The sequence below is a fragment of the Phoxinus phoxinus genome (genome assembly GCF_949152265.1).
Source record: "Phoxinus phoxinus genome assembly, chromosome: 4".
Lineage (NCBI taxonomy): Eukaryota > Metazoa > Chordata > Actinopteri > Cypriniformes > Leuciscidae > Phoxinus > Phoxinus phoxinus.
In genome coordinates, this window is record NC_136879.1 from 16,602,576 (window position 1) to 16,626,303 (window position 23,728).

The 23,728-nt window shown below is 40.3% G+C and overlaps 2 protein-coding genes and 2 long non-coding RNA genes across 7 annotated transcripts; all 4 read right to left on the reverse strand.

The window, feature by feature from the left end:
* Positions 1-7,033: 7,033 nt before the first annotated feature.
* On the reverse strand, positions 7,034-8,581 carry LOC306997637. Its single transcript, XR_013797415.1, has 3 exons — positions 7,545-8,581; positions 7,376-7,464; positions 7,034-7,291 (listed from the first exon to the last, which is right to left on the reverse strand). It is a non-coding gene; the product is annotated as an uncharacterized lncRNA (long non-coding RNA).
* Positions 8,582-10,387: 1,806 nt separating this feature from the next.
* Positions 10,388-14,244, reverse strand: LOC306996733 (uncharacterized protein). Of its 3 annotated transcripts, XM_079609565.1 has the most exons (5): positions 14,109-14,244; positions 11,518-11,669; positions 11,300-11,394; positions 11,114-11,164; positions 10,388-10,738 (listed from the first exon to the last, which is right to left on the reverse strand). In XM_079609565.1, exons 1-5 carry the CDS (start codon positions 14,138-14,140, stop codon positions 10,649-10,651), a joined length of 420 nt encoding a protein of 139 aa, XP_079465691.1. In that variant the 5' UTR covers positions 14,141-14,244; the 3' UTR covers positions 10,388-10,648. The 3 variants fall into 3 exon arrangements, with proteins under 3 accessions (XP_079465691.1, XP_079465693.1, XP_079465692.1); XM_079609567.1 differs by lacking the exon at positions 11,114-11,164 and having other exon boundaries at positions 11,532-11,669; XM_079609566.1 differs by lacking the exon at positions 11,114-11,164.
* A 2,027-nt stretch (positions 14,245-16,271) lies between these two features.
* LOC306996734 lies at positions 16,272-17,924 on the reverse strand. 2 transcript variants are annotated; one of them, XR_013797162.1, is made up of 4 exons: positions 17,086-17,924; positions 16,864-16,969; positions 16,673-16,736; positions 16,272-16,555 (listed from the first exon to the last, which is right to left on the reverse strand). It is a non-coding gene; the product is annotated as an uncharacterized lncRNA (long non-coding RNA). The 2 variants fall into 2 exon arrangements; XR_013797163.1 differs by lacking the exon at positions 16,272-16,555 and having other exon boundaries at positions 16,567-16,736; positions 17,086-17,918.
* A 334-nt stretch (positions 17,925-18,258) lies between these two features.
* Positions 18,259-20,531, reverse strand: LOC306997481 (protein FAM200A-like; the record flags this gene model as incomplete). Its single annotated transcript, XM_079610785.1, has 2 exons — positions 18,259-18,328; positions 18,535-20,531. The coding sequence occupies one exon, from the start codon at positions 20,529-20,531 to the stop codon at positions 18,540-18,542; it is 1,992 nt and encodes a 663-aa protein (XP_079466911.1). The 3' UTR covers positions 18,259-18,328; positions 18,535-18,539.
* Between the last annotated feature and the right edge of the window lie 3,197 nt (positions 20,532-23,728).

Below are 23,728 nucleotides of genomic sequence, written 5' to 3' on the forward strand. Positions count from 1 at the left end.
CTCTGGCTCTGACTAACTCTGGCTCTGACTAACTCTGGCTCTGACTAACTCTGGCTCTGACTAACTCTGGCTCTGACTAACTCTGGCTCTGACTAACTCTGGCACTGACTAACTCTGGCTCTGACTAACTCTGGCTCTGACTAACTCTGACTCTGACTAACTCTGGCACTAACTAACTCTGGCACTAACTAACTCTGACTCTGACTAACTCTGGCACTAACTAACTCTGGCTCTGACTAACTCTGACTCTGACGATAATCGCTGCACTGACTGACCTGAACAACTCGGCCTGTGACGTGATATGGAACTCGCGCTGCCGGTGACGTCGCCGCGAACACATTTAAAGAGACAGTTCACCAGAAATAAAAAAGGGTCAACATTTAATCACACTCAGTTCATTCCAAGCACGTGAGACTTTCGATCATTTTCGGAACACAAATGAAGGTATTTTAAATGAACTCTGGCAGAGTTAAAGATACTGTTAAACTATAATCTATTTAAATCGAGCGGTTTAGTCCAAATCTCCTGAAGAGACTCGATCGCTTTATATTATGAACAGATATACAAATAACAAATAATAGCCTAGCCTATATAAATATATAAAACAACAAACCATCCAATGCTAACTTTATAGGGAATTGTGTTGTTGTTATGTCCAAAAACACACTGCATTCATTTATTAATCAGCATGTATTCAGTGTTACACACACTAAGCCACATTTTGAACATTACAGATTCTTTAGCCATGTACAGTGAGTCATGAGTACAGAAAACTGAACACATCAATTCAGAAATTAAACAATATAATCAGTGAATGAGGGTAACCATGATTCTTTTTTTTTTTTTAAAGGAACACTTCACCCATTTGCATTAGACTTTGTATCTTTAGAAACCCAGTCACATTTTCGAATGGTCATGGTTTATTCCCTTATTTTCCCCTGAGATGAGAGAAATAAGGATTTAAGTATTCCACTTCCTGCTTTTTATGACGCAAAAATCGTCAATTTGCGTCATAAAAAGCAGGAAGTCAAATTTCTTTGAATAAGGGTAAGACTACAAACACTAGCTCATCATTTATCCAGTAGAAGGCGCTGTTCCGCATGTTTTCAACCCGCCCATAGAGGGATCTCACTCACAGAATGTACATATGTCAGCCATTCTTTATTTAGAAGGTAAGCTAACAGTTTCTTATTCTGTGGAGAAAGCTGAGTAGTAGCGGTGACCATCCTCTTTTTCCCGGACATGTCCGGCCGTCGAGATCGTCCAAAATGTCTAGGATTCGGCTTTTGCTTTCTGCAGTCGCATTCATAGTTTACATGCTCACCTTGAGTTTCAATCTAACTAAATTCATTCCGATTGGTGAACCTGAATGTAGTGTTTACATGAACGCTAAACAAGTGATCGTTTGATGTGCGTTTTAACATTGCTAGGAAAATTCCCGCTCCTCCGTGAGAGATACGAGACCGGTGCGTCTCACAGGCGCCGGCGCCACTCATCAGTAATCACACCACCGGGCTCGCATCGTTCTCCGCGGCCGTCAGTCTCGTTCCTGCTCGTCACAGTAAACATGAGGAATGGCGACTGAAGAACGCAAAAGCCGAATCCTGGACATTTTGGGCGACATCAAAATACTGTCGACTCACGGAGACTCACTAGTAGCATAGCCTTGTTGTTTACTGCGATATCTTACCGGTAGGCGTGGCCTCCTCCTAGGGCAGCGAAGCAAGTGCATTCTGGGAGTTGTTGTCTTTCATCCCCATAAGCCAAAAATACATTTTCTGTCTTTTCTCAGTCTAAAGGCTCCAAATTCAAAAATAATTTCACATTTCTTCTACATAAATGACCCATTTTAAATACACATTCATCTTTCCAGAGGTGAAGTGTTCCTTTAAGTCTCATCATGGAATAATGATTGAGTCACTGATACTCTCCATTATTTGGCCCAAAACATAAAGACATGATAAAAAGATATGAAAAGATTGAGCAGTTACCGCAGATCATCTGAGTGTCCTGTATAAATGCGGTTGATGTGCTATAATTCTGCTTCACTACCAGCCGCTGAACCTCAACAGTGTGACAATGAGCAAAGACAGTCAGCCAACAAATAAAGAAACAACAACGTTCATGAAGAGCATTTCCAGCATATCTCCTGTTTTATTTGTGTTCATGTTGAGTTTCTCAGGCAGAATCTGAGCTCTCTCGTTCCTGACTGAGTCCAGCTGTTTCAGTGGATGAGGAAGAGGATGTTGATGAGGATGAATGAATGACACACCCACACCCACACACACACGCTATAGCTGGAGACAGTGCGCTCACTACACACACACACACACACACACACACGTGTTTTTCTATACTTCTTCTGGAATTATTAGAGGAGGTTAAACAGCTGCGCCTCCAAAACATTGACAAGGACAAACGGATCGTGGAGCTTGAACGGAGGGTGGACGATCTGGAGCAGAGCTCTGAACATTTAAAACATAAAATTTAAAAAGTTTAGTCCTATTATTCCTCTGGCAAAGCAGCGCACGCTCTTCATTAAGATTTCATGTCTCACAGCTGTAAGTTGTAGGCCTACAGGCGATCGCCTCGTTCAGAGTTGCACAATTAAAAATGACACACACAGTATCATGTAAGTCTAAATAAACTGTTTTAAATATTGACGTTTATTGTAAGGTTCAAATAAATGTAATTTATTATCTAAACTGCGTCTGGACATTATTTTCTGACAGCCACGTGGGGAGACTGGCGGGGATTTAAATGACGTCCACCTGTGAATGCAGACACGATGGCTGGATTGCGTTTACATTACACTGAGATCCGATCACAATGCGTCCTCGACTACCTCCGAAACTGGACACGCTGATCGGATAACATTCCCATCAGAAGCGCGTTTACACTCGTCTTTTCAATGTGTATGTGGACAACATCCAGACAGAGCCGTCGCATAGACTCAGTAGTATATTCCTGCACAACCGGAGGCTGCAGTTTTAGGACCCCAGTTTTAGGACCGCAGTTTTAGGACCCTAGTTTTTTGTGACAGCGCCACCTATCGAACTGGATGATATAGCGGCGGCTGCTGTTTCAGGACCGCAGTTCTAGGATCCAGGTGGTTTAGTTTGTACATAGTATCAAGATCCACCTTGATCCTAAGTCTCATTAGAAAATATATATATATTTTAACAAATAAGATTATGGAATTGAAAAGCTCCTGCAGCAGGTGGATTAGAGGAAGTAGCATCAAGCTACATGATACAATTTAAAAGATTAATATTAAACTTTTACTTAAAGCTCACTTTAAACCACCATCGAGTAAGATAGGATATTTGTACCATATTCCGTTCGCGGTTTAAAATGGTTTTAAGTCATAAAAAGATGTTGAAATATGGTATAATAAAGCAATTTATATGCAACTAATGGCTACACCTTGCTTGGCAATACTGTAAACATTCTTAATTCATATGAAAATACCCAAAATTGCACGAAAATCACACACAAACCACATATACTCGAAATCGTGCATTTATTAGCTTCTTGTTTCAGGTGAAGAGATGTGTCTTAGCTTTGTTATCACGGATAACAGGACCGCGTCATGCAGAAGGGCAGGATTATTATCACGTTGAACCACGTGAGATGATTGACAGCTGTACAGCGAATGAGACTTGCGTACATTACCAAAGAGTATAGAAGAACAAGAGGCGAAACTCTGATGCTTTCTGGGTAACAGCCACTAGGTGGCGCGGCCGCCATTTTGGGGTGAAGATTCCAACTGGAGTTACTGGACAACAGCACAGATAACAGTTACCGTAACAGTTACACATAAACAAACAGAATGACAACGAAGTCCAAGTGGAATAAAAGAAAGCAGTGCTCGGCAATAAACTGCAAAAACTATCAGTGCAGTACAAATCTTGCCTTTCATCGGTTTCCCAAAGACCCTGACAGGTAAATTTGGCCTTTATGGCATGCAACTTATATATTGGTATTAATTCAGTGTTTGAAATGCTAATACTTGAACTTCAAAGAATGTCAAACCAAACTGAAGGTTTTGTGGGGAAAAGAAGACTTGTCTAAGTCTGTGAAATAAACTGTTAAACGGGATTTGATGATCACTAGTCTAGTGATTGTACGTTATTATATGTTGTCATCATTCAGTTAGGATTTGATCTTTAATGTACTTTTTATATATATATAAAGCAGCTGATATTGCCATAGCGACAGCAAGAAGCTAGTGGATAGTGATGGGAAGTCCGGCTCTTTTCAAAGAATCGGCTCTTAGAGCCGGCTCCTTCGCGAACAAGAGATGACACATCACTAGTAGTGGACTGCCGAGTCGCTTTCACCCCAAAATGGCGGAAACGTAGGGCTGCTGCTGGGCGCTGGTGTTGCAATGGAACGTTCTATTGGCTTTCACTTCTTGTCAATATACGTTCTTTGACATTACTGACGCAAATCAGGAAGAGGAGACCCAGATCTCTCTGTGTTCGCTGTTTGAGTTTTATCATAAACACTATCGAGTCTTAAATCTTTCTAATGATGCTCAGTTTGTCCAGATAAAATAAGTAAGAGTGTGATGTTTTAACGAGTAATGAATGTTGAACAACAATCTGTTGTGATTAACAATGTGATCTGTTATCTTTGCCGCGAAAGGGGTTAAATTTGTGTTTTTGGTAATCCAGTTCTGTAGGTGGCGCTGTCACAATAAACTAGGGTCCTAAAACTGCGGTCCTAAAACTGGGGTCCTGAAACTGCAGCCTCCCGTTGTGCCATAGACTGTGCGAACTGTGCAACCGCACAGGGCCTCGCGCCACTAGGGGGCCTCGCAATCCTGCTGTTTTTTTTGTTTTTTTTTGTCTGTCAAGGTCACATAAAAAAAAAATCCAACAAATTAAGCGGGTTTTTCATTGTCGCTATACGTAATGCGTCCTCATTGAAGACGGGAGAACGCGACCGATTTCGGAAGCACGAATCAAGTTCTGAAAAAAGGAAATGTCAATCTTCATCTTTATAACAGAAGATAAAATACAATACAACAATCTTCAAGATACAGTAAATCTTCAAATGTGTAACGGATTGTCAACTTAAAAACTGTCTTGTGGTGGAACAAGCAATACTATATAGAAATATGTAGTTAGCATCTTAATTTAATCTTTGTTTTATTATTTTATTAGTTCATTAACTAATTGTTAACTCAACTAATTTAACGTAAAGAGCTGGATACTATTACTAATTAAATAAATGTCAACTAGCCTAAATGCATTGATTAGAATTGCCATAGACTAAATATTTTTGTAGTCGACAGCTAGTCATTCATTTAAGCAATTAGTTGACTAATCTCACGTTTATATTAATTTCTGCTTAAATACTGGGTGTATATGGAGGAATATAGCCTATTCCGCGCTCAAGCGCATGCATAAATCTTGCCGCAAAGCACCGGCCAAAGCAGGCTAATGATAATATGTCTGAAAAAATAACGAGGCATTTTTATTGTTTATTAATAAAAAATATATATTTCTAAATCAGTGTCGGCTGCAAACACATCTATATACATCTCCGCTGAAGTGGATGCGTCTTTAGAGAGAAATGCACCTTTCATACGGATTATTATTACAGCCTAATCAGCCGGTATTTGCTTTCGATTAAATTTGTTTCGTTTAAAAGTGGAAATTTCGAGATTTATATAGAAATATTCATCATGTTCTTGAGGCTATACATACACTGTATTTCAGTTCATTTTTGAGACGCGCTCCAGTTCACGCCACGGAGACAATGAAAGCGCGCCTTGTTTGTTTTATTTTATTTTACAAAAGGTCAACGTTTTCTTGTTATTGTGAGTTTGCGACTGATGCATTATTCTTTTATGTATGACCAGAATAGATTGAGTAGCCTATTTAAAGTTGTTTCCACTGTTGATAGGAAAATGAAAGTGTTCGCGCCGACGTCTGTCATGCATTGCGCGCTCCACACTCCGCAAACACTTGGATATGCACCTATAATAGGGAACATTTATCTAGGTTAAAGTTAGAGCGAGCTGGACGGATAAGTCCTTTTCATAATCAAATCATGCATTTTCTAGCTACCGCGAGTCAGCGCTGCACCAGTTTGAAAAAGGTAAACGCATAACGAGAGTAACGAGAGAGCGGCCCCACTGAGGGGGATGCAGAAATTTTTCTGCGTCTTTATATTAACATTTCTGATTGTTTAAATGATCAGCCCTTGGGGGCCTTACAATGCGGTACCCCTGGGAATTGCCTGGCTTACCTGCCCTATTGCGGCGCCTTAGACTATGCGCATGATGCTGTATTATTCTACTTGATAAAAACGTATTGCAGCGAGATTATTCGTGCAATAGAACTAGAACAGCTACGCGTGACTGTTATTCATGCAATTGAGCATCCACATCAAAGAGCAGGGCCTCGCATTTTAAGTTCGCACAGGGCCTCGCATCCCACCTGCGACGGCACTGCATCCAGATACAGGTCCCATGTTAATGCCAAGTGTAAACGCAGAACAATGGCCAAATCCAGTGAAATATCAACTGATCTGATAACTCAGAGATCTTGTTATATTTTATTACCATTTTCTAAACTACAGCGAATAAACTGTGATAATGTGAGATATGTTGAAGGTGTCTGAATAAAGTTTGGTTTGACTGTAGGTATTAACACTTGATGTACATGTTAAAACACAAAATGTGCCTTCATTCATGGACATATCCTACATTATCCTAAACTTTTAATTTAATGCATTTATGTGGTTGTTATTAGTCTGCAGCCTTATTATTATTATTATTATTATCATAAACAGTTCTATAACTCATTTTCAATATGTACAAAACCACTTTAAAGTTGCCATGAAATACAATTGTACAATTCGTATTTTTTTATATGTAATATTGTAGTGTTTATTATAAATGATTTATCTTTGCACTCCATAATTTTTTTAAATCATTAATCAAATACGTTATCCTTCCCTCCACCCTCGAAACGACTTCTCTTCCTGTCATGTGATCTGGCTCGCGAGGGCACGGCAACTCCCCTCAAACCGTTAGTCTGCTACATAGGCTGTAGAAAAAGATGGACGACACCCCTTCGCTCTCTTCCACTGGTGAGAACTGAAGCCGCCAGTGTCCTGATTTGTTTACGCATCATTTATGCGGCCAAAAAAGACAAGGACACAAACACCCAACGTCAAATTTTTCAAAACTTTATTAAAACGGACTGACATAAATCAAAACAAAACCTCCCACATGTCTAAATCAACCCAATTGGAAAACTGGGGAAGAGCTCATCTGAAAAACAAACCATCAATTTAGTGGACCACTTATCGAGTAACTGCAGCTCTATTAGGATTGTGATGATAAACGGATTCATACTTATATTGGCCTCCAGGTCATCGGGTCTCCACAGCGCTGTGGCCTCCGCCCCGACTGGTGGCAACTCCTCATACTGGGGAAGAGCTCATCTGAAAAACAAACCATCAATTTAGCTATTAATGATACATTTTAGTTACTATTAGGATTGTGATGATAAACTGATTCATACCAATGTCATCTGCCTCCGTCCCGGCCGGTGAGGCAAGCGCCTGAGGTGGCAAGGCCCACACCTGAGCCGGTCGCTCTCCCGCCTGAGAGAAGTCGAGGACCATGAGGACGGCTGGCTGTGACTGCCACAAAAGCCGAAGCTTCCCCACGGTCACCGACTTCTCCAGCGCCCGCACTGCTCTTGAGCTCGAGCGGGTCTAAAAAAGTTCTAGCAAAAAGTTTGGTGTATACAGAAAGAGCAACATACAGATTTATCATCTACCTCTCGATATCCCCAATAAATATGCACATTTTGAAAACTTCTCTTTCTTACTCGAATGCTGCGTTCACACCAAACGCGACTAGAGCGTCAAATTCGCGTCCATCGTGTCTAGTTTGACGCTTGAACATTTTGAATGCATTCGTAAAAAGCAAGCGTTTGAAGCGAAATTGACGCCCGTCCGAGGCGTAATCCGCTTCTTCCGGGAGGGCAAGTGCTAGGCGGTTCTGTTAGCAAGAAAGGCCAAATTTAAAAATACTACTGTTATTGTGTCACGAAACGTAGTTTTAAGAGTTGTTCAGTCGAGAATGTAGTTGTTTAAAGCTCAAATCTGTGGTTTATTTATAAAGATAGCGCCTTTTTAAAACATTTGATCTGACGTTTCGGAGTTGTGAGATCCAGGCGATCCTCAGCGCTCATGTAACCCGCCGGGAACAGCCTTACCTCGACTAGTCCTCCTGACGTCTGCCGCTGGTCAACGAGACATGTTTAGATTCACAATCTATAGCTTCGGTTCTATTATATGAAACATATAAGTTAAAATACATGAATGACTCGTTATAACGTAGGTCAAACGACTTCTTTAATTATGTGTTTTTTTCTTCATCTCATTCAGAAATGTAGTGCAAGTGTTCAGTGTCACATTCATAGTTAACATCTGAACAATGTCATTACTTCTTTCACACGGGCATTTAGTCATATTACAAAATAAGTTATTGAGGCCAAACATATAAAATAAGTTATTGAGGCTAAAACATTTCAAATTACATTATAAACTGAAAAGCGGGCCTGCCCCCGTTTATCACGTTACTTCACCACGTGACAGCAGCAAGCAGGCTCCTGATTGGGTTAACGCGGCGCGAATTGACGCCAAAGTAAAAAAAATTCGCGTCAAACGCGTGACTGCACAATGCACCACTCACGCCAGACGCTCAATTCACCTAATTCGCGTGTCAATTCGTGTCATTCTCGTATACCGCGCCGCGCTAAACGCCTCATTCGTACCGCATGACGCGTAAACGTGTCTTTACATTGACTTAACATTGAAATCACTCGCGCCAGACGCTCTATTCGCGTTTGGTGTGAACGCAGCATTAGGTGTGGCCGCTAACTTCCTCACAATATTGATAACATCATTCATGTTAACTGCTGGAAGTTCTTGTAAACAGAGAGTGTAATCTCCACCTAATGCAAAAACGGCATCCGACGCACAGCACCGGATGTAACTGGGCGTGCTGAGACAAAACACGGAACCGATCGTGCATTAGGGCTGCACGATATTGGGAAAATATGCGATGATGTTGTTGAATATTGCGATAACGATATTTCTTGCAATATGACATTTCCCTAGAGAAATGCTATTTTTATTAGCTATTTAAAAAAAAAATATATATATATAGCCATATGTAATGATGAGCAATGATGGTATCCTCCGCCTGAGAGGATACCAGAGGATACCTCCGCCTGAGAGGATACCAGAGAACACAATCCTGTAAACTTTGGTTCCGACCACATTAGTTCCTAAGCAAAATGGAGGAAAAGTTCATTTATGTTGCGGGTTTCCCCCAGCATTTCTTGCTGTTTCTATGATATTCTCTGGATGCCAGTGTTGCGCGGGTTGATCCAAAATAAGCGGGTGCCTGCGGTCACGAGCGGTTATGAGTCATCCAAAAATATTTCTAAGACATTACGGTCGGTCGGGTCGTTTGAAATAAAGATGCCAATTAAACCTTTGTATTTGATATAGTACTAGACACAATTTTCTATGAAATACATAGGCCTACACTTTATTGGCTGAATAACTGGCACGAAGATGACGGTAGAGATGGAGGCGGCAAGAGAAAAGGTGAAGACTGGGGAGTGGAAGCTCCGCAAATACACAAATGGAAAGAGCAAAGTGTGGGAGACATTTGCCGAAATAATGAAAGATGATGACCAAAGTGCTGGCTTTGTCATGTGTACTTCTTGTATGCCCAATTTCCCAACACGTTGAACTGAGCAATGCCATTGTACCATTTTAATAGGCTACTTTTAAACGCATATAGCTCAGTAATGTCCGTTTTATGTATTTTCTGAAAGGGGGCGGGATTTTTGTTGGGAAAGTCGGGTGAGAGACACACAGTTCGATTAGACTGGATAAACACATGGGGTGCGGGTGGGTTAGTTGAAAACATCGGTCGGGTGCGGGTTGTTTATACATTGACCCGCACAACACTGCTGGATGCCCATGAAAATTTATCCAATGCTAAACATTCATTGTCAATCCGCTGTGTTTTACACTTTGCTCATCATTGACACTGATCATATTACTGAGCTCTATATGTTTTTCAAGCAATGTCATTTCCATTTCACTCTTGTTGTTGGTCTCACCTTTGGACAAATGTGACATTTGCCAAAACCATCGGCTTATTCTTGGCACCAGCGCATTCAGCAGTATCGTCACTCACGGCCCACTCAGCGTACTTTCTGACCGCTGCATTTAAAATGGGTTCATCAGCTCCTGTAGGAACACATTTGCAGAGTTTAGTAACGCATTAACAAACACATCAACAGTGGGCGGTGTTGGAGAAGCCGACTCACGTGTCTCTGGGAGGATCAGTGCGCCTCTGAAGTCCATCAGCTTGACCTGCAGGCTGTTCGGATATATGAGGATGTTCTTCATGTGCGTGTCGTGAAAGATGCCGTGATGCATGCAATGCTGCAGCGCCACAACGAGCTGACGAATGATGTGCTTCACCACAAACTCAGTCAGGCTGCCTCTGTTTCTCTGGACATATTCGAACAAGGTCATCGCGTGATGAGGATACTCCAGCACCAGGATGTCTTCATCTTTCCTCACAAATATCTCATATAAGTGTGATGTGTGTGCTAGTCGGAGGCTTCTGTAGCAGCAACATCGCCGCTGCGTCTCGGCTCAAAGGAGTGGAATAGCCGGGCTAAAGAAAAGAGGTCGACAGAAGGTTAGTTGACTCCTAACTAATCTCTGATCTCGTGACTAAAGGCCCGGGATACTTTTTCATCTCGCGAGCCTTTCAAAGTAAACTCTTGGGCTGCCCTGTCATTCATTCGAGCCATCAGTCAATTAATCACATGTTTATATTCATTTAATTACTTAAATATACTTGGGGCTAAACCACATACTTTGGGCTTAAAGAGTTTATTAAAGATGAAAGCAATGTACTTTACAACTGATGTTTCTAGGCTTTCAACTATATCTTATACGGTCTACATACAGGTTTATCAATTACCAAATTAGAATTTAATAAAACGATTATTGGAGAATTTCATGAAGAATAAAGTTGTCAACTTTCAAAGTCCACCAGCTTCTCAGGCCGGCTCTTCCTAAAAAAACTGATGAGCACCTAAAAAGTGAAGAAAATTGTTGCAAATGTAAGTAATCTGATCCATTTTAGTTTATGTGCATTTCTACATTTCTGATCAAAACTGTATGTTTGTGTCAGGACTGAAGACTAAAGGGAAAAGTGTGAGTAACATACTCGTTTGCTATCCGACTTGCGGAATCCCATGTAATCAGTACGGTCGCCTCTGGTTTTTAGCTCCTTCACCACCTCGTAAAGAGATCGAAAGGATCCTGAAAAACACACGTTAGCATGGTAATAATATCCAGCATGAGCCTGACGTCCAGCCGCAAACACACCTGAGGCCAGGAGACCACAGGAGTAGAGATTACACTAAAGCCGGAAGCATGACTGACGATAATAAACAGACGTGTGCGTGGTGAGTCCTGCGGGGGTTGTGGACGCTCCTCCTCGGGCACAAAAGCACACACTTTGGTCTCCGTGTGGAAGAGACGTTTCCACGCTCTCCGGCCGCTGGCACACGCACTCGTCCACTTTGAGTGATTTTCTGCAAACAACAATATTGATGAGAAACGTGTGTTATTAGCACAGATTACGGCTGAATGATGCACTAGTTCTGCATTGAAGAACACGAGAAGAATCACACACACGTCGCTAAAGCTGCGCTACACGTAAGTCACATTTTAATTGTCTCCTGTTTATGTCTGTTTATATGCTCCTGACACCCAGATAAAAAGTTTTGTGAATTTAGTATTCTTGTGTTTATGTCATTATTGTTTAGAGCATAATAAACAAATCATTTGTGAAAAGGATATTTTATCCATATGCATGTTCTCTGTAGTGGACACCAGGACTCTGTTGTTTAACAATAAAATTACACGAAATTACATTCGCATTTTTTCTTTCATTCACCAATAAATGTTTCGATTTCGGGATATATTTTTTTAACCAAACATTGTATAAAGATGATTCTCAACTATGTTATGGAAGATATATCGGAATGAATTGATATGCCATTTAATTTTACTTATGCAATATGAGGGTAAAATGTCCATAAATGTAATTCCCATTCAATACAATGTATCTGTACACTGTATCTAATTTGCATATTAGTATATGTTCTTGTTGTTGACTTTTATTATCCCCATGGGGAAATTTTGTTGCAATGAGTTTTAACATGCATACACAGAAATAAAAACAAACATGAAAACACAAAAAACATTTTTAAAATCACAAAATCAATGACAAAAACAGAAGCAGTCCTCCCAGACTCGTCACTGAGGACTCAGTAAACACTCAGTAAACTCTACAAGAAAGAAAAAAAACACTATCTTTCATTTAAGCATTTTAATGCCTGTGGCAGGAGAGATTTCCCGCCCCCTCCCTATTTAAAAAAAATGCTGGCATCCTAAATCACAGACCGATGGTAATCTCTCGAACTCATTAAACAGAGCATGTCTGATAGGATCTTCATGGCTTTGCTAAGGATTCTGGTTTGGTAAATTGTCGCAACATGTAATAATGGGAGTAATAATTGCCAACATTTTCATAATATTATCTAATATTTCATAGGAATATGAACATGTTCTTTACAGGACGTCCAGACTTCACACTCCGGCACGCACGGTCTAAAGTATAACGTGGTCAAAAGTGTATGTGTGTGTATTAACCTGTGGTGTTGTTCTCCCACGCGACTCTAGGGGAAGCGGGAGCTTCACTCTCCTCCGTTGAGTTTCTCTCCTCCATCATGTCTGGCTCTGACTAACTCTGACTCTGACTAACTCTAACTCTGATGATAATCGCTGCACTGACTGACCTGAAGAACTCGGCCTGTGACGTGATATGAAACTCACGCTGCCGGTGACGTCGCCGCGAACATAGATAAACTATAATCTATTTAAATCGAGCGGTTTAGACCAAATCTCCTGAAGAGACTCGATCGCTTTATATGATGAACAGATTGAATTTATTCTCTGCTGTAAAATAACAAACTCTCCAATGCTAACTTTATAGGGAAATGTGTTTTTATGTCCAAAAACACACTGCATTCATTTATTAATCAGCATTTATTCAGTGTTACACACACTAAGCCACATTTTGAACATTGCAGATTCTTTAGCCATGTACAGTGAAGTCATGTGTAACCCACATAAGGTTACTGGAGTGCAACTCTCTACTCTGCCTGAGGGTGGCGCGTACACCCCAGGAAATTTACTATTAAATCAAACACGCATTTCCTCCGTTGAAGAAGCTGCTAGAACGCAACAAGAATTGGTATGAAAAATATCCTCTTAACGATAGAAATTCAAAGAAAAATCCCGTACCGAATATTTAAATATTGTGTGTTCATTAGGTTGAAAGCTGTGTTAGAGAGAGAGAGAGTTGGCGCGAAGATGACGGTAGAGATGGAGGCGGCAAGAGAAAAGGTGAAGACTGGGGAGTGGAAGCTCCGCAAATACACAAATGGAAAGAGCAAAGTGTGGGAGACATTTGCCGAAAGAATGAAAGATGATGACCAAAGTGCTGGCTTTGTCATGTGTACTTCTTGTATGCCCGATTTCCCAACACGTTGAACTGAGCAATGCCATTGTACCATTTTAATAGGCTACTTTTAAACACATATAGCTCAGTAATGCCCGTTTTATGTATTTTCTGAGAGGGGGGCGGGATTTTTGCTGGGAAAGTCGGGGGAGAGAGACACACAGTTCGATTAGACTGGATAAACAAATGCCCCCCCCCCCCTTACTACTTTTTAAAAATGTGGGTCAGAAAGCGTGTCGTTGAAAACGTCGGTCGGGTGCGGGTTGTTTATACATTGACCCGCGCAACACTGCTGGATGCCCATAAACATTTATCCATTGCTAAACATTCATTGTCAATCCGCTGTGTTTTACACTTTGCTCATCATTGACACTGATAATTTTACTGAGCTCTATATGTTTTTCAAACAATGTCATTTCCATTTCACTCTTGTTGTTGGTCGCACCTTTGGACAAATGTGACATTTGCCAAAACCATCGGCTTATTTTGGGCACCAGCGTATCCAGCAGTATCCGTATAGCGTCACCCACGGCCCACTCCGCGTACTTTCTGACCGCTGCATTTAAAATGTGTTCATCAGCTCCTGTAGGAACACATGTGCAGAGTTTAGTAAAGCATCATCAAACACATCAACAGTGAGCGGTGTTGGAGAAGCCGACTCACGTGTCTCTGGGAGGATCAGTGCGCCTCTGAAGTCCATCAGCTTGACCTGCAGGCTGTTCTGATATATGAGGATGTTTTTTATGTGCGTGTCGTGAAAGATGCCGTGATGCATGCAATGCTGCAGCGCAACAGCGAGCTGCCGAATTATGTGCTTCACCGCAATCTCAGTCAGGCTGCCTCGGTTTCTCTGGACATATTCAAACAAAGTCATCGCGTGATGAGGATATTCCAGCACCAGGATGTCTTCATCTTTCCTCACAAATATCTCATATAAGTGTATGATGTGTGTGCTAGTCGGAGGCTTCTGTAGCTGCAACATCGGCTCAAAGGAGTGGAATATCCGGGCTAAAGAAAAGAGGTCGACAGAAGGTTAGTTGACTCCTAACTAATCTCTGATCTCGTGACTAAAGGCCCGGGATACTTTTTCTTCTCGCGAGAGAGAGTTAAGAGTTAAGCGGAGGTATCTTGAGCTTCTCAAGATACCTACGGTAAGGATGGTAATACTAATGCGATTATTATGCTGATTGTACTAGCTCCATTATTGCACCAAATAATGTTATTTTAAAACCAATCGGAGTTGTGAACCTGATTCTTACTGGTTGATACCATATAGACGCAGATTCAGATTGTTTTATGTTGATTGAGATGCTCATAAAATATCGCTAATCGCGCTAATCGTTAACATTTGAATGTGAATTTGTTTTGGTTTGTTTTGCTAATGTAACCAAAATTACATACCAGTTGTATTCAACCTGTGTCGATTGTTAGTTCTCAGCAACAGCGCCACCTCCTGGCTGGCTCGCCAAACTTTATGTAACGGGTGTCTGCAGTATTTAACAATTAATTAATTAAATTGCTATTGGTGCAGATAATTAATCAGAAGATTCTTTTATTAGCTCGTAAAGGAGGTAGCGGGTTGTGGTGAGAAACAACAATCGACACAGGTTGAATACAACTGGTATGTAATTTTGGTTTCCAATGAGAAAAATCAGAAAGGTTAATTACAAATGTCAGTCAATTATACACACAATTTAAACATGAAAATTCCCCTAGAGTGCACTCTTCCTTTACCCCAAAACATACACAGATAATTGCAATGACAGAAGAAAATAAAATGTAAAAAATTAATAATGGAGTGGTGTCTTTTTTCTTTTCCTTAAAGCTGCAGTCCGGCACTTTTTTGGGTTTAAAAATATCAAAAAAGACATTTTGGAAAAAAAACTTAACCAGCCAGTGTTCAAAACGATCTGCTTGCCTTACCTCGATTCAAAACGGTAAGCTTGTAATAATGATTTTAATTCCAGTGGTACTGGTGGATTTCCGCGGGAATTTCGAGCATGTCTTTGCGTCATTACGTCACTTCTGTACACATAGAGAAGGAGTCCCCGGCTAGCGTGTGTGGATGATGGAGGTGGAGATTTAGCTTAGCACTTGGTATGGCAGATCCCGAAAGTTTAAAGCGACAATCACCAGTGACAACTGGAGATTCACCAGTTGTAAAACACAAAGACTTCGGACTTCAGATTGGCTACAGAAAAAATATATTTTTCACGTTTTGACGTGATATACTGTAAGCAATAGTCAGATTTAATCAGCATGATATATAGCCTACTGCAATGCTTCCCCCCACCCCGCGAATTTGGTCAGAACAAACATGAATGTTACTTACTTGTTCAGATGACATTTTCCGATGAAAATTCTAATGTTGACACTTTCAAAAAGTATACTCTGAGATTGCTGATGACAGTACAGTATCCACAGCGACGCGACAGGTTCTCCTCAATACATTGTGTTCATCCGCGCTGTTTCATGCCGATTTACTACCCACGCACAGTTAATAATTCCGCGAATAACTGCAATTGCAGATTTCTAACAGAGATGGCGACAAAGAGGAAAAACGACGGACTGCAGCTTTAAACACTCTTTTCAAGCATATATCAGTTTTGTATCAGTCTCTGTATTCGTCTTTAAATCTTGAAGAAAAACTCAATAGTCTCTACATGTGAATTGTCTTGACTGGAGCAGAAAGGAAAGGATATTGAACTCTTCTTTACAAATTGATGTCCTTTCACCTTAGTAGATTCTTTCACCGTAATAGATTCAGGTGGCTCGCCATCAAACTTGAAATTTCTCACAGGATATCACAGATCATCACCATCCGCAGAATCAAGGACAAAATAGAAATACAAAGAAGAAAAAGAAAGAGAAAACAAAACAAAAAAACCTGGCCTGATCACAGACCAGAACATTCATTTAGTGATTTCAGAAAGAATTTCACATCACATATCAAAATAACAATTAAACATACAAATATAATTTTTCAAGAAGAGATATTACACTATGTACCTCTAAAACAATCCTACTGGTCTTTCTCACACAAGCGCACGTGACCAATAATGGCGCCCGTGAACTGAAATGGAGGAATGACCACGCGGTTCAATATGACCACACTTACAATCATTTAAAATGAAATAGTAAAATTAAACAATAGAACAAAGCAGTAGTTCTCCACAAGAACTTATTTATTACTCATTTACCTCTATATTAATCGTCTTTTGCTTTCACCCATGCGTGTCTCACAGGCCCGCGTGGCCAGCAATGGCGTCGGTGAACGAGGAATATTCACACGATTCACTTTAATCTCTAACGTTGAAATACGACATGAAATTGGAAATAACAATTTAGTCAAACGAATTAACCATTTTATAATCGTGTTAGGAAGTTTATACATTAACATTTAGAAAGTTATTCTGACTCACCGGAGTAAAATGCAACTCAACACTCACTCAGCTTCTCCATACACTTCACGGTATGAATTGAATTAAATTAACGTTTTTTCTACTTTTCTTTCAACTATATTAATCTAACTTTTAGCGCGAAGATCGACTCACGTCTTCTCTCCTCTATGCTCAACTCTCGTTTCGCAGGCGCGTCCACACCAGTGTTGCCAGATCTCGCGAGACAAATAAGCAACCAGGCCTGTGAAAACAAGCCCAAAACAAGCAACTTTTTCTACGGAGCCCCCCTAGGTTTAGGGAAGAGAAAAATAAATAAACTGTGTGCAATTTTACAATCCGTGGGGACGGATTTTAAACTGTGGGTACAGATTGTCAATACAGTCCAGTTTATTTATTTTTCTCCCCCCTGACCTTCAGGACAATGACCACAAGAGGGAGTTAAACCACCTTTTAACATTATTTAACATTAGAAAACTGCATTAGAAAACAATTGAAAAACATTAGAAAAATGTGCACACACAAATAAATATCCTGAGTTCACAAATTCTTTATTTATTATTGCAGGGACTGCAGAAGATCCCATTTTTAAATAACTTTAACCCAAAAACAGGAGAAATTACTGATGAGCTTAGTGTGCAGCAATAAAGTGGCTCCTGCTCTGATAAACAAATGACTTAGAAACCTGGTTTAAAAACCATTCCAGTCAAAACCATTTGAACAGGTGAGGATGAGGCTTGAGTCTAAAACACTTTTCTTAAAACTTGTAACACTTCAGCCTCATATATATGAAGAATAACAAAATAACACCATTATCTTTCAAGTTGCTTCAGGTACCAAGGTGCAAATTAAACATATTTAACAACATAACAGTTTGTCTGAGCTGAACCTATGAAATTATGAATAATATCTTAAATATCCTGAAACATTCAACATGTTTTAGTTCTACATCCAGACGTTCTCGACGGCCCACATTCAAACAAGAACATAATAAAACCATATAAATAATAAAAACAAACATAACAAAAACTTGTGTGAAATGAGAATGTAACTATCCTCTTGTTAAGTTGAGGAGAGAGTGGTGACCCAAAGAGGGCCAATCAAAGTCAAATGTCAAAGTGGCATATGAGCTTAAGATGCCACAGAAAAAAAATGGGTAGGCAGTTTCACTCTCTGTAGAACATGGCCCTGTACTGATCTTGTTCATACCTTCAGATCTTCATACCTCCACTGCTGTTTCCTTCATGTGTAGAGGCCAGAGCTTGTGCTGCAAAAAGAAAAGGTAAGATTTTCTAATGAGGGATATGGTCAAAATATACTTCAGCTATAACACTAGAAGATGGATACTTAGGATTCCCTAAATCCCATTAAATATTACAGTACTTTGAGGATTATCATCATTCATCAAAAACAACTTTCCTTCTTAGCATCATATCCTGGCTCTAATAAAAAAGATACAGTAACAGTGCTTACCTTAATTAAAATTCATCTTCACTGTCTTCATCTGCATCCGTCTCCCTGCTCTCTGATGCTCCACTCACAGAGTACATGCGACTATTGAAACGCTGGAACATCTCTTGGCTTGGGGCAAAGTCCTTGCAGCACAAGCCTTGTCTTCTCAGTCCGTATTTTATGTGGAGTATGCTGCTGAGAGTTTCTTGTCCCATTCTGTTCCTCAGTTTGGACTTGACCAGGCTCATCTGTGAGAACACTCGTTCTACATCAGCATTGCTCAAAGGCATTGCAAGCAATGACAGAGAAAAGAGGGCAAGTTTTTTGAAAGTGTGGTCTCCACTGCTGTCTGTGTAATTGAGCACTTCAACCCAAAAGGCCTCTGCCTGGCTGTCCTCCTTGTTTGTCCATGGGAGATATGCAATAGCCTGATACTGTGTTTCAAGAGCTGCAAGATCACCAGAGTAGAGCTTCAGCATTGAGACTGAGCTGAGCTGTGGTTTAGTTTGTGACAGGATGACAGTCGGACTGAACACAGTCATAGATTTCCATATCTGGATGTTAGCTGGGAGTCTCTGTTGCACTTGTCTGCCCGCTTCCACCAAGAAGTCACGGCACCTGCTCTTCATATTTCTCTCAGCTGTGCTCTCCATTCTTGCCTCATCCAATGCCATCATGAAGGTGACCCCATAATTGACTGCACCCACAGGTAACAAAACACTGGGGTCTGTTATGTCAATTGCAAGCAGTTGTTCATCTGATGTGGGGATCATTCCAGGTCTCACCACTCTGGAGATGAGGCAGCGAAAAAAAAGAAGCAGACACTCCAACATTTTGAATGGATTGCCCCTGTCCTGCTGGAACAGCTTGTTGATCCTGTTGAATTCTTGTAGAAAAGGCATTAAAAACAGCAGGTACAGTTTGTTAACAGGATCACTGTACATCTGGTGCAGGATTTCAGCATCATAACATCTCTGGTGGTCTTTGGATAGCTGAAAGTGAAGCTTCAGTTCATCCCACTGATTGAGTATGCGCGAACAGCAATCATGGATGGAAAGCCACCGTGTACCTGACATCTGTACAAGCATCAAAGGGATTTCACCAGGATTGATGAGGCTGTATATCTTTGCATACTCACGGCGGCGAAGAGCACTGTGGGAAAACCAGTTGTGAGAATGAGAGACTAAGTATTCAAGGTTGCGTGGGAGGGTCTCCACTGCCTTGCTTACACACAGCTGTATGGAATGGCACACGCACTTGAGCAGCTGGAGATTTGGGTTTTTCTGGAGAAGGTGAGTGTACACTGAATTCCTCTTCCCTACCATGACACTGCAGCCATCTGTACCTAATCCAATGCACTTTTTGATGTCCAGTCCAATACTCTGTAGAAAACGGGTCAGAGTGGAGGCAATGGCCTCTGCTGTTTCACCCTCCAAGTTTATTAAACCCAAAAAGGTGGACACAATTTTGTTCAGTGTCATACTGAAATAGCGGATTACCACACAGAGTTGCTTGACAGATGAAACGTCTGTGCTTTCATCAATAACAAGGGAGTATTCAACACCTCCAATATCCCTCTGAAGTTCTTTGAACATACACGGAGCAATGGCATGGTTAATTAATGCCGTGCATTTTGTCCGGTGCATTTTGATGTCTTTATCACAAGTTGAGCACATTAACTCCCCAAGGTGATCGACAGATTTAATGGATGTGTGACAAGCTACATAGGTGGCTACCTTCAGCTCAGTTCTCTGTATCGATTCGTTCTGTTTGGAGACCGCGAACCCAATGTCCGTAAGCCTCATTGAGGAGAACGGTGCTGCATTTTTTTTATGTTTGTCTGTGCTAGCATGTTGTACGAGGTCCGAATGGTGTGCACGTATTTCACACTTACATACTCTGCACAGTGCTTTTGAGTCGTCCCCCGCGACGGGTTTGATCCATTCTTTTACTCCTTTCTCTTTCTCCCAGTCTTTGTTATACCTCTTGCCGTATTTCGCCCACTTTGTCCCGGGCATTTTTTCCTCCAAAAACACTATCCTACAATCCAGTCAGTAAACATCAGTCGCAACTCGCGCGCATTCATTTAAACGTCACTCACTCACTGACGTTTTCCTAACCAGAAAAAACAACAACAGATTGCCCTGCATCTGATTGGCTAGTACTCGTTGCCATCTGGGTTAGAGCCAATTAGAAGCAGGATGTGGGTGGGAAAAAACTCTGCTGTGTGATTGTGGAAAGGGGAGGGGGGGAGGGAACAGTCTAGACAAACTCCTACGTTTAAATAGTTTATATACTGTCTATTGTTTAAATAACATATAGAAAATATCTGCTTGACAACTTATTATGGAGCTGGGATCAAGCCCAAATAAGCAACTACACTTTAGAAACAAGCCCAAAAAAACGCGACCCGCGACTATCAATATTTGCAAGCGACTTTACAAAAAAACAAGCCCAAAGCCGCTTATAATAAGCGGACTTGGCAACTCTGGTCCACACACACGCACAGCGCGTGATGTCGGGAGCGTTCTCATTGGTCAATCGCAAATCAACTAATAATAACTGCTTTTCTTAATTCACCCACTATTTTTCTAAAATCGCTTTTACACATCACTATTTTACCTTCAGTAGGGAAATTAGATGTTAATAAATTGCAAATAAATTAAACTTAACTTCCTTTATTTAACCAGGGTTACACTAGCTCAGATAAGCTAGTCACCACTGTAGCAGTTCTTTGATAGTGTTCACACCGCTAAAGGTGCCTTTATACCCTGTTTTGTTGACTTACAAGTCATTTGATTGAGAGAGAGTATTTATCCTCTTGTTTTCATATGTAAAATAAGGGTGATTTAGTTCATTTAATTGCCAATATACATGTTTGATATGTATATGAGGAGCAGAAGTTCATCTTAACCTTTAAAAAATTATAAATATACACTCTAAAAAATGCTGCGTTGTTTCAACCCAATTTTGGGTAAAATATGGACAAACCCAAACATTGGGTTAAAAATGTAATGTAAAAATTTAACCCAACGGCTGGGTTTGTCCATATTTTACCCAAAATTGGGTTGAAACAACCCAGCATTTTTTAGAGTGTATTAAAATGTGATGCATAAATAGATTTAAAAGATTAAAAACATAAATATCCAGTTTCATTTTATTTCTATACTGTGAGATGGAAGTACATGATTGATTGTTGTTCATTGGAACTGATGTTATGTGGTGTGATGTGTACCTATTCATTTACAAGGCAAGGCAAGTTTATTCATATAGCACATTTCATACACATTGGTAATTCAAAGTGCTTTACATAGAAGAAATTGAAATAATTACATACATAATAAAATAAATAAGAATAATTAAAACAGTTTAGAAAATAAAATACAGTGCAAACAGTCGGACGAACAGTGGCACAGTGCTCATTCAGTAAATGCAAAGCTAAGCAGTGGTAATTCAAAGTGCTTTACATAGAAGAAATTAAAATAATCAAAATAAATAAGAATAATTAAAACCCTATCTGAGATGGAAGTGATTGAGCAGGTTTGCGGTGCCACTGGACCTACAATCCAGGGACGTCCTCTGCTGGGGTGGTGTCCCCCACAGAGCACGTTTCACTTTTGCTGTTTTAAACAAACAGCGAACCTCTATACTCTCCGTAGTATAGATAATCTTCACTCGCCTCGTCGGAGTGAAGCTCTCCCGTTCCCCTTCAAAATCTCTTCCAATCAGACAGCCCTAAAAAATAATAAAATCTTCCTGAATCACAGTTTGGAAAATAAAATAATAAAATACAGTGCAAACAGTCGGACATATTTTACATCAACCGGTATCTTTCTTTTAAAAGGATCTTCTTACGACTTACATGTATCAACTTTCTTTTCTCTTTCAATCTTCTTACGACTTCCATCTATCAACTTTCTTTTCTCTTTCAATCTTCTTACCATCTATCAACTTTCTTTTCTCTTTCAATCTTCTTACGACTTCCATCTATCAACTTTCTTTTCTCTTTCAATCTTCTTACGACTTCCATCTATCAACTTTCTTTTCTCTTTCAATCTTCTTACGACTTCCATCTATCAACTTTCTTTTCTCTTTCATTGACTTGCACATTCTTTTCACTTTCCTTAGCCCTGCATTCACATTCTTAGTTCTTTCTCAGACGAAAACTTTAATATCGTCATTCAAATACTGTTCTACAATGCTCATTCAGTAAATGCAAAGCTAAACAGAAGTGTTTTGAGTCTGGATTTGAATGTGGCTACTGTAGGAGCACACCTGATCTCTTCTGGAAGCTGGTTCCAGCTGCGGCTGGCATAATGGCTAAAAGCGGACTCTCCTTGCTTTGAGTGAACCCTTGGTATTTCTAGTTGATGTGATCCTAATGATCTGAGTGATCTGTTGGGTTTATATTCAGTGAGCATATCTGCAATGTATTGAGGTCCTAGGCCATTAAATGATTTATATACCAGTAATAATACTTTAAAATCAATCCTAAATGTGACTGGGAGCCAGTGTAAAGACCTGAGGACTGGTGTGATGTGTTAAAATTTTCTGGTTCTGCTCAGGATCCTTGCGGCAGCTTTCTGTACGAGCTGCAACTGTCTTATGGTCTTTTTGGGAAGGCCAGTAAGGAGTCCATTACAATAATCCACCCTGCTGGTGATGAAAGCATGCACAAGTTTTTCTAAGTCCTGACTGGAAACAAAGCATCTAATTCTTGCAATATTTTTTAGATGATAGTATGCTGATTTAGTTATTGCTTTGACGTGACTACTGAAGCTAAGGTCTGACTCTAAAGACACCCCAAGATTCTCCGCATGTCATGGATGTCCACTCAGACTTATGGTCTCCTATACTCACATAATAACCTCTCGCTTCTAAGTATGACCTGAACCATTTTAGGACTATCCCAGAAAGCCCCACCCAGTTTTCCAGTCTGTCCAGAAGTATGTTGTGATCAACAGTGTCAAAAGCAGCACTGAGGTCGAGTAGTACCAGCACTGATAATTTGCCTGTATCAGTATAAGTGAATATCGTTAATTATCTTTATGAGCGCTGTCTCTCTGCTGTGATGTGATCGGAAACCAGATTGAAAATTGTCAAAGTATCCATTCGAGCTTAAGAATTTGTTCAGCTGATTGAAAACAACTTTTTCAATGATCTTGCCAATGAAAGGAAGATTTGAGATCGGTCTATAATTGCTTAATATAGTCTT